The sequence below is a fragment of the Nanorana parkeri genome, unplaced genomic scaffold, assembly GCF_000935625.1.
Source record: "Nanorana parkeri isolate BGI_ZX_2015 unplaced genomic scaffold, ASM93562v1 scaffold898, whole genome shotgun sequence".
Lineage (NCBI taxonomy): Eukaryota > Metazoa > Chordata > Amphibia > Anura > Dicroglossidae > Nanorana > Nanorana parkeri.
In genome coordinates this window covers 160,675-176,080 of record NW_017307166.1, presented here as the reverse complement: position 1 = coordinate 176,080, position 15,406 = coordinate 160,675, and the positions used below count along the sequence as shown (strand labels likewise).

At 43.4% G+C, this 15,406-nt stretch overlaps 1 protein-coding gene across 1 annotated transcript in view; it reads left to right on the top strand.

Moving 5' to 3' along the window:
- The first annotated feature begins 1,159 nt into the window (after positions 1 to 1,159).
- ERICH6 (glutamate rich 6) overlaps positions 1,160 to 15,406 on the top strand; it is a 56,051-nt gene continuing 41,804 nt past the window's right edge. The window contains exons 1-5 of the mRNA XM_018565887.1: positions 1,160 to 1,238; positions 8,363 to 8,451; positions 8,716 to 8,774; positions 8,853 to 8,978; positions 13,404 to 13,505. Coding sequence (XP_018421389.1) covers positions 1,177 to 1,238; positions 8,363 to 8,451; positions 8,716 to 8,774; positions 8,853 to 8,978; positions 13,404 to 13,505 — 438 coding nt within the window. The 5' untranslated portion in view covers positions 1,160 to 1,176. The remainder of the gene's footprint in view (positions 1,239 to 8,362; positions 8,452 to 8,715; positions 8,775 to 8,852; positions 8,979 to 13,403; positions 13,506 to 15,406) is intronic.

The following is a 15,406-nucleotide window of genomic DNA, read 5'->3' as shown; positions in this document are numbered from 1 at the left end:
TAGCTGAATGTTGTAACAATATCTTTCTGTTTATGGACTTAACTATCTTGCCCAATAATATACATCTTACTCTGCCACATGTACTCACTGTACTCAATGTGTTCATTTGTAAAAGTGTATGCATTAGGAACTGTCTGTGTTGCTTCACAATTTCCTTTCCTTACTATCCAACTGTCATTTTTCATGGCACATTACATTTATGAATATATAACACAGGGAAAATATAGACAGTTCTTTCAGACTCTTATTTAAGCATTATTTTATTTTTTTGCAGCTTTAAATTGTTTCAATGGTGGAAGTAAAGACCCATAACATACTGGGCCTATGCAAACATGCCATAGATAAGTACAGAGAACTGCTGACATCTGTTATTACTTTTCCCTCATGGCAACAAGCCAAATCCTAATATTTTAATATCAAAAGGCTGTAGGGGTATTATGAAAACGACAAAATTCATACTTTTTTAATACTGATATTTACAAAGCTGATGATTTCACTACTTCCTTACAATATCCATAAGGCCCCGTTCATGCTGAGCGGTTTATCATGCGGATTTACGCTGCAAAATCGCGCATATTTCCACGCGATATCGCTCTGTGTACTAAGTCTAATGCACGTCAATGGAGCTGTTCCCATTTACAGCTCCATGTAGCTCGTCGCTGTCGCAGGACCCTTTTTTGGCGCGGATGTCGCGTGATTGTACTCAGCCCAATACGAACATTTGCGCGATATTGCGCGGAAAAATGCGCAATATCGCGCAAATGACAATAGCGCGACAAACGAGCGATATGCAATATCGCAAGGGTGAATGGGGTGTCAGAAAGGCAGACTTACATTTAGACTTCTCTAAGTTAGACTTATAAGTGTATAGGAAATGTTGGAATGTTAAGGTCACTATTGCTGTTGCTTGGATGTCTCCAAATTCAGGATTTTCTGAGGCACTGACCCAGACCAAGCATGCAGCAAGTGAAATCAGAATAAATGAGATCTGGATTATGATCTGACATAAAGCCAAGTATCTAGCATTTTAAGAAGGAGAGGTCAGCAGTGAATGTATCTACATGCATGCCATTTTAAAATGTCTATTTTATATATATATATATATATACTGTATATCTTTGTTTATTTTATTGTTTAATTTATTTCATTTTAGGACCATCGCTTTTTCCCAAAGTGATGAAAACAGTAAAAAGAGAAGGACAGTTGCCAAGTGCCGACCAGAAGCCAGACCAGAATCAGTAAGAGCACTGCAAAATAATCCCGATGAAACCTTTCCTGATATCTTTTACTATATAGGCAGTCCCCAAGTTACAAACATCCGACTTAAATACAACTTCTACTTACAAATGGAGGCTATAACTGTACAGCAGGGGGCCCCAGGCTGCAGCCAATGTGTACTGGCGCAGCATTTCAGTAGATGTAATGCTACCACACTCGTGCCAACAAGGAGTGCCCACCTTTTTGGGTCTGGTTCGTAGTACTGTATGTACATTACAGGAAGTTGGCTCTTGTTAGATGTGCATATGAGTGGTGCCCGCCTCTTCTTCTGAGTCACTGTGAGGTTTTTACTGCTATCTGTATCCTCATTAGAAAGATTTAATCTCACTTCCTGTCCTTGAGACAACAGGAAGTGAGAGAAAATCTACCCCTAGGAAGGGAAATTCACTCCTGTAAGAGTTATCATGGGAAAAAGGTGTCTCCACTGAAGCTTTATCACCAATCCTTGTTTCCACGACAACCCAAAATGTTCAAAATCCAATTGTCACAGGGACAGAAAGTGAGGTGAAATCTTCTGAGCAGGAGCACACACAGCAAAACAAACTTTACAGGGGGGTTAACCCTTCGCTATGCTATCCAAAACGAAAAAAAGATTGGGGGGGCTGGAGTTACACTTAAGAAATATACATATTCCAACTTGCATACAAATTCAACTTAAAGTGACATTAAAGTCGAAAATGTTTTTCCCTCCCCACAATAATAATAATGTTAGCACTTACCTTAAATTATTTTTCTTCATCCGATCTTCTTCTTCTTTCCTGTCCTTTTCATCTGTCCCTCCAGCGCTGCTGCGGGTCTCCGATCCAGCGCTGACTCCTCTGTCCTTGCTGGCACTTCCTGTCCCACGGTGTCTGCATGCGGGTGCACGCGTTCATAGACTTACCTTGTGTGTCTCCTCGCCTCCTGGCCAACAATGTGAACTGCGCATGCGCCTGCCCCAAGATGCTTTGTGGCCGCCCGAGAATGTTCACATTTTCAGGCGGGAGCGTGCGGGGAAGACACAGGTAAGTATTAACCTCTTTTAAAGCGGTTTTTTTAACACTTTTTGCTAGCAGTAGATATATGCAACAAAACCGGAGGGTTTAATATCCCTTTAAGAACAAACCTACAGTCCCTATCTTGTTCATAACCCGGGGACTGCCTGTACCACTTACATTATGCGTAGTACAGCAGTCATATCTACAGGGCAGCCATCAGAAATCTTGGGCTAAAAAAGTGTGGTGTGCAATATAGTGAAATGGAAAGTGTAAAAGTATACAGCAATCAATGCAGAATGGCATCGGCTGTAGAAGACTAGAAATCCCAGTAATACATTATACAGCGCAATGCAGAATACCACCAGCTATAGAGGACTACAAATCTCATTAATACATTTATACAGCATGTGGGGGGGGGATGGTAGTCTTACCTGCACACTCTTCAAGCAACTTTACTTTCTTCCGAGATCTTGGGATTGTCGGCAGCTCTCATTTCCCCACACTGCAGTCTCCCTGCAACAACGTGATCATCTTGGCGGGCAGCGGCGGGAGAGAGCACAGAGTTGGGAGAGGCGGAGAGGAGGTGCGACACGTGGGGAGCCGCGAACAGGGGCAACTAATCGAAAGCCGACTTGAGGTGCGACACGTGTGGAGCCGCGAACAGGGGCAACTAATCGAAAGCCGACTAATCGGTGATGGAAAACGTTGACAACATTTTCCATCATCGATTTTAATCGACTTAGTCGAATAGTTGTTGCAGCCCTGGTCACATCGGTCTCTGTACAGAGGAGCTTACACTCTAATGACCCCCCCACAGTCACATCAGTCTCTACAGAGGAGCTTACACTCTAATGTCCACCCCCACAGTCACATCAGTCTCTGTACAGAGGAGCTTACACTCTAATGTCCCCTCCCTCCCAGTCATATCAATCTCTGTAGAGAAGAGCTTACACTCGAATGCCCCCTCCTCCACAGTCACATCAGTCTCTGTACAGAGGATCTTACACTCTGATGTCCTCCCACAGTCACATCCGTCTCTGTACAGAGGAGCTTACACTCTAATGTCCCCTCCCCCACAGTCACATCAGTCTCTGTACAGAAGAGCTCACACTCTAATGTCCCCTCACAATCACATTACCCGCTGGACACTAGACATGTGCACTGGCAAGAAATGCGTTTAGTTTCACTTTGGTTTGATTCGGATTTTGCGTTATTTCTTTTTTCGGGATTCAGATGAAATTAGTTAGCGGTAGTCTGTACGAATGTTCATTTCTGTTTCATAGCATTTTTTTTTTTTAATTGTCACAGTGCTGCAATGAAAATTCGTCCACAATCTACTGCTAACGATTTTCGTCCGAAAAACTAATTTTTCCGAATTGAATCGCACATGTCTACTGGACGCAGGGCTTAGTTCACACCATAAGTAGTGCGTTCCGGCCCGATTCAGGCCAGAACGCACTGCCCGCATTGCGAACAACTCACTTTTTTGCCGGGCTGGAGGGGGCGTGACGGGCCATTGAAGTGAATAGCACTGTAGCCACACCCTCCGGCCGCAATGCGATGGCCTGCACGGGATTGCAAAGCACATTGTGACTGCAGTGCGTTCGGGTGCGGTGCGAAAAAAATGCTGCAGGCATTATTTTGATCGCACCGCACCCAAACGCACTGCAGGCACGATGTGACTTGCGATCCTTTCCGGCCAGAATCAGACCAGAACGCACTGCTTATGGTGTGAACTAACCCTTAGTGACCTGCTGGACTCTGGGCTTCGTGATGCGCTGGACGCTGGGCTTAGTGAACCCCTTCTCTTATGGTGACAAAGGCCACCCACCCACAGCGTCGGGCCCTATTCAACCTTGGGCACTGGCTGCTGTCCTCTTTAATTTAAAAAGTAAAAAAACACACAGTGTCTCTGCAAACGGCCCCCCCTCTTTCCACCACCTTAGTGTGTGTCTCTAAACACCCCCTCTCTCTGCAGCTGCTTAAAAAAAAAAATTACCTTAACAGTCCAGCAGTTGTGCTCCTCTCCTGGATGCCTTGCTCTGTGCAGGAAGAAAAAAACCCTTCCTGCACAGACGGAACGTACCAACTGTACAGGGGGGGCCCGGGACTGTACCAACTTCCCTGTATATATTAATATATAGTAAGAAATTGCTCAGTCAGAGAACGGGCCCCCAATAGCCGCCTGGGCCCCTCACATTTGTGATGGCCGTACCCCCCGGATGGCGGCACTGCATATCTACAAACGCCTAATGCACCAGATGCAATGCTTCTGACCCAATCTGCTCTGCCTACTATGTTTTACATATATGACTGTGATTCAAGCCACATAGACTGTTGGCCTATTTAGCAATTATTAGTTACAATGTTCAATCAATATAGTTAAAGTGTAAAGAATACAAGTGTAATATATTGCAGGTAGCTGTTTTTAGTTGAGGTGACTGAATTAATTTTCTTTTTTTCTCTTTATTTTCACCCGGAAGTCATTTTGTTACAATAGGAACGTGAAATGCAGTGTATATACTGTAAAAGTATTATGCTTGAAATAAAAGTACAGCTTATTAAGTAAATAAACGAAACTTGCTTTTTAAAATATAAATTTGTATTACAAATGGAATGACATGCACTGTATGCCCTCCTTACCATCTTGTCTTGAATTGTATTGTGATTGTTGTAATGTCTTCCTTATATTGTGAAGCGCTGTGCAAACTGTTGGCGCTATATAAATCCTGTATAATAGTAATAATTAGGGATGCACCGATAGCGATACTAGTATCGGTATCGGTGCCGATACCGAGTATTTGGGTGAGTACTCGTACTCGCCCAAATGCTCCAATACCTAGCACGAGTACTTCCTGTATCAGGAAGCCGGGCAGCTTGTCATTACACGCTGCCCGGTTTCCTTATTGGCCGGGAAACTGCTCCATGCTCTCTCGTCACTTGTGATGAGAGAGCATGGAGCCGACTTCCCGGGAAATCAGGAAACCGGTTAGCGTGTAATGACGCGCTGCCCGGCTTCCCGATTGGTCAAAAAGCTAGCCAATCTGGAAGCCAGGTGCCGTGTAATGACGCAGCGCCCGGCATTCTGATTGGCCGTGAAGCCGGCGTCATGCTCCCTCGTCATCTTATGAATCATAATATTAAGAAACTGACCTAAAATCATTAGTTTGTATTGCTTTAGAAAAAATTTGACCGGGGCCTTTAAGAAAAAGTATCGGTAATTGGTATCGGCGAGTACTTGATCAAAAGTATCGGTACTCGTACTCGGTCTTAAAGTGGTATCGGTGCATCCCTAGTAATAATAATAATAATATGTTAATAGCATTACAACTATGCATGAGAACAGGTAACCACCCCCTTTCCCTCAAAAGCAACAAAACAAGCAAGAGCATATTTGCAAATTGCAGCTTTGCTCTCAGCAGAAGTTGCAATGTGGAAATGTTTCCAAACTCTAACAGGGTTATTCACTAAGGCTGGGTTCACACCTAGGCGTATCAAATATGCGCGTTTGTTGCGCGTTTCGTGTTGCGCATTTTTACAGCGATTCGCGGTTTTAAAAAATGCGTGTTTCCGAGGGCTACATAGCTGTATTCCAATGGATACGCGCGGCAAATACGCCCCAAAGAAGCTCCTGTACTTATTTGGGTGTAGGGCGTTTTGTAGCGCGTTCATACGGCCTGTAATACGCCCAGGTGTGAACCATACCTATAGGAAATAATAGGATTTCGGTGTTTGAGCGTTTTGCAGAGCGTAGGAAAGCTTTCCAAACGCCCAGGTGTGAACCGGGCCTAAAGGGTGAAGAGTTTGGAGGAGGCAGGAGAAGTGAACAATCTAGGACAACATAGCTGAGCTGGAAAGTGAACTGAATTGCAGGATTTTTCCAGTTCAGCTATGTTGTCCTACATTGTTCACGTCTCCTGCTTTCTCCAAACTCTTCACCCTTTTGTGTTGGTCTAACCATTTTACTGAGAGGAGGAAAAAAAATATTTACTGACCAGGCTATAGGTAAACATTATACTGTGATGGTGTAGAACATTTTTAGGAATCATTTAAAGGTTATAAAGATAAACTAATTTGTCAGACTAATGTACCCTCTTACCTGTCAATTAAGGCTTGAGAGGACACAAACTATCATCTACTATCATACCAACAATCTTCCAACTGTAGGAAGTACAAGATAGAGCCCACAAGCTAACTAAACTGGAGCCTTTCCTCAACAGTGCCCCTAGTGGAAGAAATGCATATTTCTTTTTGGGTTTGAGAACTGCATTGAGAAGTACAATGTTATTGGAATTGTATTGATGCCCCATGATGGACTACAATCTCAATACAAATTGGTAAACTAAACATGAGATTGTAGTCCATCACAGGAGTAAGCTTGGAGCGGTGGCTACACACGGGGACCATGGGGAGCAAAAGTAGCCACCCTCCAGAAGGAAGGACAGTGTCAGCACCAATTCAAAGAAGATTTGAGGATTTACAACCAAGTGAAACACAAATAAGATACATTTCTGTTAATAGTTGAAGTGACATTAAAGTCAAAAATGTTTTTCCCTCCCCCCAATGTTAATGTCAGCACTTACCGTAAATGATGTCTCTTAATCCGATCTTCTTCTTTCTTGTCCTTTTCATCTGTCCCTCCAGTGCTGAGGTGGCTCTCCGATCTGCTAGCAGTAGATATATGCAAAAAAACCATAGGCTTTAATTATCCTTTAAGGTACTTCAATGCATTTATAAGATTTATCTCCTGAGTTTAGTGTCACTTTATAAAACTTCTAGCATATCAATAAGATGAACATGTAACAAGCCAAAATACTGAATTTTTGCCTACAACTATCTGGTCACGCCATCAGCCAAGTAGCTGTAAAAACGCACGTCACCAAACGCGCGACAAACGCGCATATTCGATACTCCTAGGTGTGAACCCAGCCTAAATCTGCAAATTAAGAAAGTGAAAAGGACTGTAGAGGAAATCAGTCCATCATGTGACCTTTTGGCAACTGAGCTTGCTGGTGCACGGAGGACTAACAACATCATAGTCCTGATAGAGCTAGAGGAGGAAAAAAGAGACATCAAGGGGAAGAAAAGTAGTAAAAAGGAGAGGAAAAAATGGAGTGTAGATAAGATTCACCCAGTGCTCACAGCCATAGTGAGGCTATAAGAGAATGTTAGCATGTGTTTTTAAATCAGGTCAAGCTTGCTACACAGCATTACATTTTTCAACTGTGTTGTATACACAAGTTATTAAGTTTCCATTGATTGCACGTCTTTGATCCAATTTAGTAGATCATGTATAGAAGGCAGAGATGTCTGTTTCCATTTAGTAGTGATTAAGCAATGTGTTGCTGTGAGGATGTAGAAGGGCAGCTTTCTGGAATTCTTTTCTACACCTTGGATTGGAAGCCCCAATATACATGATGATATGCCAGGGCAGGACCACAAGATAAGGTATAATGTCCCCCCTGTGCCTCCAAAGAATCTCCAGCATAAGCTAATGATGACTGGCACATATGTGGCTGGCTGCAGCGTTAGAGCAAATTCATACTTTTGTTACTGTCAGCTCCGAACTTCCAGTGCTGAAAATCACAGTTTGGTCTCTCCCCTTTATTCACAAAATGTCTTTTATGCTTTTCATAGAATACAAGAAATTCTGCTATTAGACAAGGGGAGAAGAGGGGTGGATAAAGGTCAGGACCTCCCCTTGCCCAATCACAGAATGTCTTGTGAAGGAATACAAGACACTTTATGAATGGCATGAAGGGGAAGTAAGGGATAGGAAAGGGGGAGAGCGAGCAGAACTTTTCTTGACTGTATGAGAAACTGAACTGTGATTTACAGCTCCAGAAGTTGGCTCAGTAGTTGCGGGGATGAATGAAAGTATGAGTTTTACCTAACACTGCAGCCAGCCACACATGTGACACCCATCATTAGGGGTAATTTATTTCTACAAAGCAATGGTACAAAATCACTTTTTCCCCTGGAGTTATGCTTTAATGTTTTATCCATAACCATCCAATAAATTCTGTACTAGTTTTTGTTGTTGTGGAATCTGTTTGTTTTGCAGTTTTTGTTGTTCTCAATACCATATATTGTGTGTGTGATCTTAGGGCAGGCAGCATGGATCCATCTTTGGGAATCTCAGTCTCACTCCAAACTGAAGCAAGCTGGCTAAATAAGCATGCCATTCACAAATGTGGTATGTTTTTAATTTGTTGATTTGTTTTGATTATCTGATTTACATTGACTTATGACCTGTATTATACTAATAGTACATAATAATACACAATATTAATGTATGCTCTAATTGGCCTTGTATTTTGACTCTTTGCATGCATTAGGCCACAGAGAGTATTATTTGTACACTTGATAATATATTCTCTTGAAACATTTTTAATTTCAGTTGTATTTTTTCATAAAGTGATATAAAACTGAAAGCAGTAATACTCTGTATTGTCTGCAGATTTATACGCTTCGTTATCTGAAGACCTGAGTGAGCTTAGCGTTCTGTGTGAAATGGAGGTAAACTGGTTTAATACCCTTCTTTTACTTCACATGAGCTTATCACAAGTAATCACCTCTTTTCTTTTTTTTCTACAGTTCAGTGATGAGTACAAGACACACTTTGAGAAACATTTGGAAACCTTGCCTAGTGTTGGACCTCCAACTGTACTGGCGTACAAGCGGGAATCTTCTGAAGATGATCGGATACTGGCTATGATGAAGGTCTGTTTCCTCAGAATGTATGCCAGTTCTGCTTTGTATCGAACGCTGCCATATATGTAATGAATTAGTAAAGCTTTGTTTTGACAGAGTGTGCACTGCAGTCACCATCAGAGTCATTTTATTTATTAGAGCATACTGGGTATTGTGTCACTTCTTTTGTAATTGCACAGGACCCACAAGCACAGGGGACCTCCTAACACAGAAAAGGTAATTCTTCTAGTTGATTGGTTTTGTACATGATAACAGAACACGCAGAGATCAGAACCATGTTCTTTTATCATGTCCTCCAAAAAATCAACTGGATCACACTAGTGCCGTGGCACTTTCATCCTTTTTACATTTTTTAGACTACTCTTGGGGCCACTGACGTTACCCAAGTTGAAGGAGGACTGCTGCTGGATTCTAAATCTTAAGCCCTAGTCCTACTTCCCATTGCTTTCTGACACATAAATTGTTGAATAAATTATGTAGGCAGCAGATAGCAAGACATTTGGATAAAGTATATTAAAAGAGAACTAAAACTAAACATTTTTTTAGGGAAATATCGAAATATCGGCCAAAATGGAACTTTGGCACTCAAAATGCCGAAATCTTTTGCCCGAAATAGTGGGGCATCCCTGCTTTCTCTTTTCTCCGCTGGGCGCTACTCTGCGTCCCCTCTGTCACAGCTTAGCCTCCAGCATGGAGGAGAGAAACTCTTGCAGGAGGCCGAGCGGTGCTGCAGGAGGAGAACGCTGTGAGCGGCCAACGTCTCTTCTCCTGTGACAGATCAGGAGAGCGGCGTGGGGGTGGAGACAGCTGTCACAAGAGGCTGGTCCGGTGGTGTCAGGGAGGAGTCAGCTGTCAGAGGAGATCGAGCTCTCCTCCCCGCACTACTCGCTCATCCTCCTGTGACTGCGAGTCAGGATGGAGAGCTGGTACAAGCACTCAGCGATTAGTGACCGCTGAGTGTTTGTAAATAATTGAGGTCATAGTATGTTTACTGTGTCCCCAATTATGAATGAATGGGAGTGATCTACACAACTTCCTGTTCATTCATGATTGTGGACATGGTAAGCATACTATCTCCACAAGTTATGAAGGAACAGGAACACTCAGTATAGAGGCTTCCTGTTCATTTATAACAGGGGCTGCAGAAAAAGAGATTGAGGACTGACATTTTTTTCATTTCGGTTTCGTGTTGAAATTTTCATTTTGGTGCACCTCTAATTTTTTTAGCTTTAGTCCTCTTTTGGGTCAATGTACCCCTGCAAACCAAAGTTAGCTTCTAGCGGGCTACTTCTCGTGCCTTTGCTGACAGTGCAGAGTTGCGCTGCAGCCGGGAAAGATCCCGACAATATTGTCAAGATCCACTCCGCTGTCTGATTGAAAGCTGGCCCTGCCTCTCTAGAGCCAGGGCCAGTTGTGCACGTCCCCTCGTCTGTCTGTCCCTCCATTTAGCACTGGAGAAACAGAAAAAGGAAGGAGGGAATCCCTGCGGGGCGCGGTATCTGACACTCAACGTTCTCTGCAGGGAGAAGACCATGAGCTGAACCAGGGGCTTACTGGCAACTTTTAGCCCAGGGGGCAAGTACAACCCAGAGGCCCATGGTGCAGCAACTTGGCCCCCCTCCCGCTCTGCCTCTTCCCCCGCCCCTGTCTGCCACTTTTGCCATCCATGTAACAGTAGTGTGAATGTATTTATCAGTTTAGGAAATTTAAAGCACACTGGTAGTGGATTAATAATTAGTGGTGGCTATGTGGTAGCTCCCAGGTGGGTAGTGGGGGCTCCACTGTGGCCAGTGGGGGCTCCCTGGTGGTTAGTGGGGGATCCCTGGTGTAGGGTGACCATTCATCTAGAGCTGCAGCTAACTATTATTTTCAAAATCGATTCGTTAACCGATTATTAAGTTCAATTAACCGGTTAATCGGGATAAAAACAGATGGCTCCAGTGATGGACTACTAGTTTGTATTGAGATTGCAGATGATCACAGGAGCAAGCTTGGAGCGGTGGAAGTAAGAAAAAAAAATGTGGTGTGCAATATAGTGAAATGGAAAGTGTGAAATTATACAGCAATCAATGCACAATGGCACCGGCGATAGAGGACTACAAATCCCAGCAATAGTACATTATACAGCGCAATGCAGAATGCCATCAGCTATAGAGGACTACAAATCCCAGCAATAGTACATTATACAGCGCAATGCAGAATGCCATCAGCTATAGAGGACTACAAATCCCAGCAATAGTACATTATACAGCGCAATGCAGAATACCGCCAGCTATAATGTACTATTGCTGGGATTTGTAGTCCTCTATACAGCCCAATGCATGGCAGCGACAAGAATGAGGCGGGGAGGAGGTGTGGCGTGTGCAGCATGGATGCGAGCGGGCGGGTGGAGCAGCGGAAAGCGTGAGACGGGGAGGAGGTGCGGCGTGTGGATGCGGGCTGGTGGGTTTTTGTTTGTTGGAGGCTGTCATTCCCTCACGCCTGGTGGGTCTGGCAGTGGCAAGCATGAGGCGGGGAGGAGGTGCGGGTCTGGTAGCGGCAAGCGTGAGGCGGGGAGGAGGTGCAGCGTGTGGAGCATTGATGTGGGTGGGCAGGTCTGGCAGTGGCAGGCGTGAGCAGGTGCGGCACGCGGTGTGTGTGAAGCCGTGAACATTAATCACAGAGCCGCATTGGATGCGGCGGGCGGGCGGCCGGGTGCAGGTGGCAGCAGGGGTCAAGGGGCCGTTCGTCACGGCATCGGAGAGGCCTGGAGGGCAATTGCCCCCCGGCCCGTCCGCCCCTGAGCTGAGCGATCAGTGGTTTGTGATTGTTCAGCTCTCGATATATAAAAAGCTGGCATGTGACACCTGCAGTGTCACACAACGGATCGACAGCTCGAAGTATTAGGAAGAGTACAATTTACTTCTCCTTTAAATTTATGCCGGCAGCTGTTTGAGATTGCAAAGCAAGCATTTTTAATACTGTACTTGAAGAAATAGTTTTCAGACATACTCAATATACTAATTTTACACAGAATGCAGTGTGGATATCATTTCTGTTTCCTCTTTCTACAAGCTTTGCATGTTCTTTGAGCAAGTTAGTATGCATATTGTACATTCCAAGGAGCTGAGATCACATGCACGGAAATTGATTGCTTCTAACTATACTTTCTCACAGTGGACATGTCCAGAGTGTAGTTACACATACTACCACATCCAATTTAGCGCACAGTATTTGTTCCTGTGTGGGACACTTTAGAAAATGTTGGTCTTCTTCCTTGTTAGACAACATAATAGATGCTATAGTGAAGCAGTATATTACAATAGTGGCTTCTGCTCTAGGGCCCAGTCACACCATGTCCGGATCAGATCTGAACACGTTTCCGCAAACGCGGTGTGGTACATTTGTGACGTGTTTGTGATGTGTTTTTGATGCGTTCCAGTGCTTTTTTGGACTGTCATTTTGCAGATTATTCTCTGAAGTTACTTTCTGCCAAACATGTGCACCAGCAAAAAAATTGTTCCGTTTTGATTCGGATTTTGCGCTATTTCGTTTTTCGGAATTCGGGTCCGAAAGTCAATTTGTTTCGGAAATCTGATTCGGACGAAATTCGTTAGCGGTAGTCTGTACGAAAATTAGTTTCAATTTCATTTTGTTTCTGTTTCGTTCGTTGCAGCAAAGTGGCATTTAAGAGGAAAAAAAAGGGGGGGGGGGGTTTTCTCAAATGTCACTTTGCTGCAACTAAATTTCGTCCAACAAAAACAGATTCGTACAGACTACCGCTAACGAATTTCGGATTCTGAAATTTGGATTTGTTTACATTCGTTATATCTGTAATTCGGATACATCCGAATTTTCGAAATTTCATGTCTACTTTTTGCTTCATTTCGTAGCACTTCCCTTTGTTTGTGTGAGTAAGCTGGTGAACAGACATGTTTTATTTGTATACAGGCATGTTCTTTGTGATGGCTATTGCAATCTTGAGACAATGTGCTTGCAGGTGACATCATTTTTGGGTGCACCCACCCTTGAAGCTAAGAGAATCGAAGGGTCAGTTTTGGACTTTATACGAGGACTTGCGGGCACATCCAGAAAAGTTTTTTTCATTCACTTGCATGTCTATTCAAATATGTGTTATTTATCCAAGGCCCCCTCCTTTATATTCATTCTGTTGCGTTCCGGTGCATTTTTGATGATTCTCTGCACGTTCTGACACGTTCCAGTGCACCGTAACGGACTACACTGGTGTGAACAGAGGCCAGAAATCCCATAGAAATACATTGGGATGCATTTTTGGTGCGCAAGAAAAATGTAACGCTCTGGATCTGATCTGAACATGGTGTGAATGGGCCCTCAAGGTAGAATTTTGAAGATGTTTCTACATCTTTCATCGTCAACTTATTATGGAACATGTAAAAATGTATTATTAAAGGATATGTTTGTCTGCTGTCTTAGATTCTTAAGGAGAGGTCTGGGAAGGAACTGTGCAAATTCTGCAGAAAACCATTGAAGCCATTTCCTCTAGAATCAACCCTTGAGCACGGCTTTTCCCAACAGGTATTTTTTTTCATTAGCATGCACTGCCAGCAAATTGGTGCTCATAGAGTGAAAACTTACCCTAGGGTCATTCTTTTACTAACCACCTCTGTACACAAATGCTGACACTAACCCTCCCCTATAACCCTAACACTAACCCTCACTTATGTAAACTTAACCCCTTGTTTTCATACTCCTCTCTCCTGTGCTGGGATAATCTGCATGTAAGGCCAGCCCTTTCTACGCCAAAAGACCCCAGTGTTGAAGTCCTGACATCGAAATCTACTGCTACACTGCTGTTTTTATTGATGTATGAAAAATGCAGCGCATACTATTTAGGCCTTGTTCACACCAAGCGCGGAGCAGGTGCAGAGCAGTTACAGACCGGAGCAAAACTGCATCCAATGTATTCCAATGGTATTTTTAGCTCCAGTTCACATCGCAGCGTGCAGGTCCAGAGCAGGTAAAAACAACTGCAGCAGGCCCTATTTTACCTGCTCTGGAATGCATGCAAACGCATCAAAAACGCATGCAAATGCCTGGAACGCACTGAAAGCCCATTTTAAAATAATTTAAAAAAATGTTTAACCAAAAACAGCCCGGAACGCATCAAAAACGCGGCACAACCCACTGCACTGCGTGTGCAGAAACTCATGCAGATCTGCTCTGCACTTGGTGAACAAGGCCTTATAGAAAACTGGTTATTAACCTCTTGCCGTCCGCCCGTAGTAAAAAAACGGACGGACGGCACTGCAGCATCTGCGGGTTGTCGTCTCCAGACGGCAATTTTTTTCTGCTCGCGCGCGCCCCCTAGCGGGCACGCACGGGCAGAAAAGACCCGTCCAATGCCCGCCGATCGCCTATATGTGCTCGTTCGCGGCAAGTCCCAACCCCAACCCCTAATATCTCCATAAAGAGGACCTGTCAGTGTGCCTTTGCTATTATATAGGGGGTTGTTATCCCCCTATATAATAGCAATAACAATAAGTGCAAAAAAAAATATATAAATAAAAAAAAAGAAAAGTAACACATAAAAAAATAAAATAAAATAAAAGCCACATATAAAAAAAGGGGAAAAAACCCCCCCAAAATGTTTAACTCCCCCACCCCCACGTTTACGCGCCTATAAACGTAAATACGCGTCCGGTGCCCCAGCGCGCAAAAATTACAATTGCGCTACACATGTTACATATCGCCGCGAACGTCGCAGTGAGAGCAATCATTTTAGGGCCATCAATCACTGATAACACTAAACTGATGAGCGGTAACAGCTTTTAAAGCGTCGCCTAGGGCCAATTTTGGGTATTATCGTTTTTTGAGGTTTCGCGCGCGCACGCAATTTTAAGGCTTGACATGTTTAGTGTCTTTTTACCCGACGTGACCCCATCTTTTATATTTTACCAAAAAATTGGGTAATAATAAATGTTTTATCATTTAATATAGGGGAAACTGTTTTTTTTTTTTAAATTTCGGTAATTTTTCCTTAATATAGTAAAAAAATAAAACCCCCAGTGGTGAATAAATACCACCAAAAGAAAGCTCTATCTGTCCCCAAAAAAGGGTATAAAATTCATTTCAGTACAGCGCTGCATGACGGAATAAATGTCAGTTAAAGTACCGCAGCGCTGAATACTGAAAAATGGCCTGGATGGGAAGGGGGTTTAACACCGCGGATGTCAACTGGTTAAACAGCAAATGTCACATCAAATATTGTATGTATTTATTCATTTATGATATTACGTAGAATTTAAATTTTTTCTGTTAATGTATAAATACAGTTTTATACCTTTTAAAAATAAATCTGTCAGTACAGAATTATGGAAGTTGCCACTGCTGAGTCGCTGACTTTTTTGAAGGTGCATGTTCCAGAGTGATTCCGATCTTGTCTTCTTCATTGGTGAATCACTGACCCCCCCCCCCCC